The sequence below is a fragment of the Schistosoma haematobium genome, chromosome 7, assembly GCF_000699445.3.
Source record: "Schistosoma haematobium chromosome 7, whole genome shotgun sequence".
In the NCBI taxonomy this organism is placed as follows: Eukaryota; Metazoa; Platyhelminthes; class Trematoda; order Strigeidida; family Schistosomatidae; genus Schistosoma; species Schistosoma haematobium.
Window position 1 is genome coordinate 18257570 of NC_067202.1, and position 3498 is coordinate 18261067.

The window sequence follows — 3498 nt, forward strand, 5'->3', positions numbered from 1 at the left end:
TACCTGTGTCTAATCTTATAGCTCCTTATTCAAATGCCATATGATAAGCAAGCAATGCCCCTACCCGCACTAATGGAACACTAGTAACTCAAAAGCACCCTATATTGGACCTCAGATTGGTCTACGCACTCGGTTAGCTCTTTAGTGAGAATATTACTACAGTCCTGCTAAAAATCCCATGAACAAATAAGTCTGTATTTGCTACATATTGCAATTTTATTTTTCAGAAGATATAACAGTTAGAATTAGAGTAAAATGGAAGTATACAGCAGATGCACGTGGTACATGTCTTCACTGATTAACTGAAATAGAGAATACGGATAATAGCTTAACAGGTATATTTAGAAAGACCAGTGTCTAATTTGAACTTACTGCGTGAGAAAATTATTCTGGAACTACGAATGTTGTAGAAATAGAGTTTCTCAGGGAGTATGCAGCACTCAAACTGGAAGACAGTTGCCCAGAAATAATTCGAATATGAAGGTGAAAATTTGCAGGTACTTTTCATCGTAAGGGTAAACATATTAGGTACCAGTTGACATCATACCGTACAAAAAAACAAAAATTTGCGAGTGGTGAAACATGATCTGTAAAAAATTCAGCCTAATAAAAGTTAATTGTATATTTACTCCCAGATCATCACCCTTTGGCTTCCTTTCATGGTCGAAACAACAAACATATATTACAAACTGGTAGCAGAATTCCGGCATTTCAATGTTAAGCTTGCTTCAATCCCTGACGCTTCAGACTGGGCTACTTCGTTTACTACCCTACATGTGTGTGGTATACTGTATAAGCTAAATTGCTTTGTACAGCTGAACGTCTCATATCACACTGCAGGTTCACCATTGATACTGAGAATGCTCCAGCATGAATACTTTGGCAAGTTTGCTCACTGCTCATACGTAAAGTTGGTTTGCTGGTTAACCGATTCCATTGATACATCTTGCATTTGACTAATACATCTGATAATGTGTTGTAAGTTATCAAAAAGATATTTGCAAGAGAAATCCCACACAAAGTGAATGAGCGAAATCGGTTGAGCTGTTCAAAAGTTATGGTGAAAAGTGTGTTGACAAAATTGGCTATCTCGGGCATTTCTGTATGATTTTGACGCGCGGACTTTCTATAGGATGTTTCCGGGCCACATTTTCTTTCATAACTTTTGAACGGATTGATATTTTTCAATGGGGCGTGCTTTCTCTTACTTATCTAATTGAGTGGTTTATTCAGTGTTGTATAATGTGTACACCTACATGGAGATTTGTACTTGACGATTTACACCTGCTCTTACTCGCCATGTTATTGAGGGATACTACCCACAACTCTCGGTCTGAAAAGTCGGACAAATGAAATTCTCGCAAATGCGATGAAAATGTTTTTCCACCTATATCAAAATCCCGTTTTGATTTTTGCATATACATATTCGTGTTGTGCTCTATTGAAATTTTTGTTGAATATCAAATATTTCCTGCACTCCTGTACGCTTATCGAATTTTGCAACTGTTAAGGTTGGCGGCTGATTCCTGATGAAAGTCATCTTCACACATTACTTACAAATTTCACAAGACAATGTTGAACCTATTTTGTCAATACTGAATTCCCTTTCTCCCTGTTCTTCAAAAAAAGTAATTTTAAATTTCTCTAGTTGAAACATTTTATTTTGTTACAGTTACATATATGTGTACAGACCAACCATTGAGACCAATCTATTTGTGGGGGACCTGCTCATTAGATTGTAGCGTGGCGTCGAGTTGAGATTAACTATGAACACCGTTACAGAGAAAGACGTTCCAAGTAGATCAGAAGGCGTAGGTTGAACGTGACCAAATAAATCCATAAAATCTCCGAGAAGCCAAATATTGGAAGGCAGGTAATGGACCAAATCGAGATATATTTACTGGCGATCTCGTGGTATCGAAACGATACAGAGATCGTGCCAGGATACAAGCTTGGTTACAGAACGTAACCGAATTCGCGAGAAGTCACGATCAAAGTGTGTGAATAATAATGGAAGCACAAAATAGCTGCCATTATCACAGTCAAACAAAAGCACATTAAAACAAACACTGGTACAGTTGGTTATAAGAATAATTGTTTTTATTAAACCAGTCGTGTTCTCGTGGTAAATGTGAGTCACTACAAGATAATGAAGAAGAGCAAAAATCAAGTACTTTATTGAGATGTTGCCACATTTAATGTGTTCACTAATGCTGTTTACATAGATTTGATTGAATGTAATAAAATTGTTTATCCTATATATATTGATGAACATCATTCCCAAGAGTTTGTGTCTACCAGCCATGGCATGGTTAATGAATCACTGTTTTGAACGTTATGTAATCGTTTCAGACCTAGCTGACGAGTATGAAATAGACCCACATGGACATCACAGATGTCAATACACTTAAGAATCCAAAAATATCTCTTTCAAATACAGAATGGTTAGTACATCTAAAAATTGGATGAACTGACCACAGAATATCGTGTTATCAATTTGTAACCAACATATTGAAACATGAAAAGTCAGTATAAAGAATTGATCACTGTGAGCACTTGTGGTTCTTCAAACCAAGTTCTTGTATTTAAATGAGTGCAATGCTTATATTTATTGGTAGTGCAATCCTGATAGTTTTTTGACGTTCAGCAGATCGAAGCAAAAGTTGTGATCGAGATATCTATGCTGCCTGGAATAACTATTTTTACGGTGACATATAGCTATTTTATTGTTAAAAAAGGAGATGAATCGTAGGCAAACTAACAATTTTGGCGTTATTATTATTTTTACTTCGTTTAGGTAATTAGTATCGGATAACTGTATGGTTGACATCATATATTACAGTGTTTACAAGCTAATAAAGGATCGATTCACTATCGACATACACATAAATACTCCTAGGTAATCGGTGAATTCTAATGCGATGTATCTGTACCGCTCTATCACCTAATGCACGACGAAATTTAAACCATGGATTCATATATAGATGCAGTCAATAAGATAAGTAAGAGAAAGCACGCCCCATTGAAAAATATCAATCCGTTCAAAAGTTATGAAAGAAAATGTGGCCCGGAAACATCCTATAGAAAGTCCGCGCGTCAAAATCATACAGAAATGCCCGAGATAGCCAATTTTGTCAACACACTTTTCACCATAACTTTTGAACAGCTCAACCGATTTCGCTCATTCACTTTGTGTGGGATTTCTCTTGCAAATATCTTTTTGATAACTTACAACACATTATCAGATGTATTAGTCAAATGCAAGATGTATCAATGGAATCGGTTAACCAGCAAACCAACTTTACGTATGAGCAGTGAGCAAACTTGCCAAAGTATTCATGCTGGAGCATTCTCAGTATCAATGGTGAACCTGCGGTGTGATATGAGACGTTCAGCTGTACAAAGCAATTTAGCTTATACAGTATACCACACACATGTAGGGTAGTAAACGAAGTAGCCCAGTCTGAAGCGTCAGGGATTGAACAAAGCTTAAAACCC

The 3498-nt window shown here is 36.6% G+C and overlaps 1 protein-coding gene across 1 annotated transcript; it reads right to left on the reverse strand.

Moving 5' to 3' along the window:
- Positions 1 to 269: 269 nt before the first annotated feature.
- On the reverse strand, positions 270 to 2414 carry MS3_00000800 (uncharacterized protein). Its single transcript, XM_051208427.1, has 5 exons — positions 1558 to 2414; positions 1257 to 1519; positions 814 to 1212; positions 373 to 770; positions 270 to 327 (listed from the first exon to the last, which is right to left on the reverse strand). Exons 2-4 carry the CDS (start codon positions 1422 to 1424, stop codon positions 744 to 746), a joined length of 594 nt encoding a protein of 197 aa, XP_051064595.1. The 5' UTR covers positions 1425 to 1519; positions 1558 to 2414; the 3' UTR covers positions 270 to 327; positions 373 to 743.
- Positions 2415 to 3498: the final 1084 nt, after the last annotated feature.

What these genes read in the sequence shown, in the direction of transcription:
- MS3_00000800 (XM_051208427.1), bottom strand. Translation starts at nt 1,424, where the DNA reads ATGTATATGCAAAAATCAAAACGGGATTTTGATATAGGTGGAAAAACA. An exon ending in CGTCAAGTACAAATCTCCAT is followed by an intron (nt 1,213 to 1,256) that starts GTAGGTGTACAC and finishes CCACTCAATTAG; the next exon opens with ATAAGTAAGAGAAAGCACGC. An exon ending in GTGATATGAGACGTTCAGCT is followed by an intron (nt 771 to 813) that starts GTACAAAGCAAT and finishes ACACACATGTAG; the next exon opens with GGTAGTAAACGAAGTAGCCC.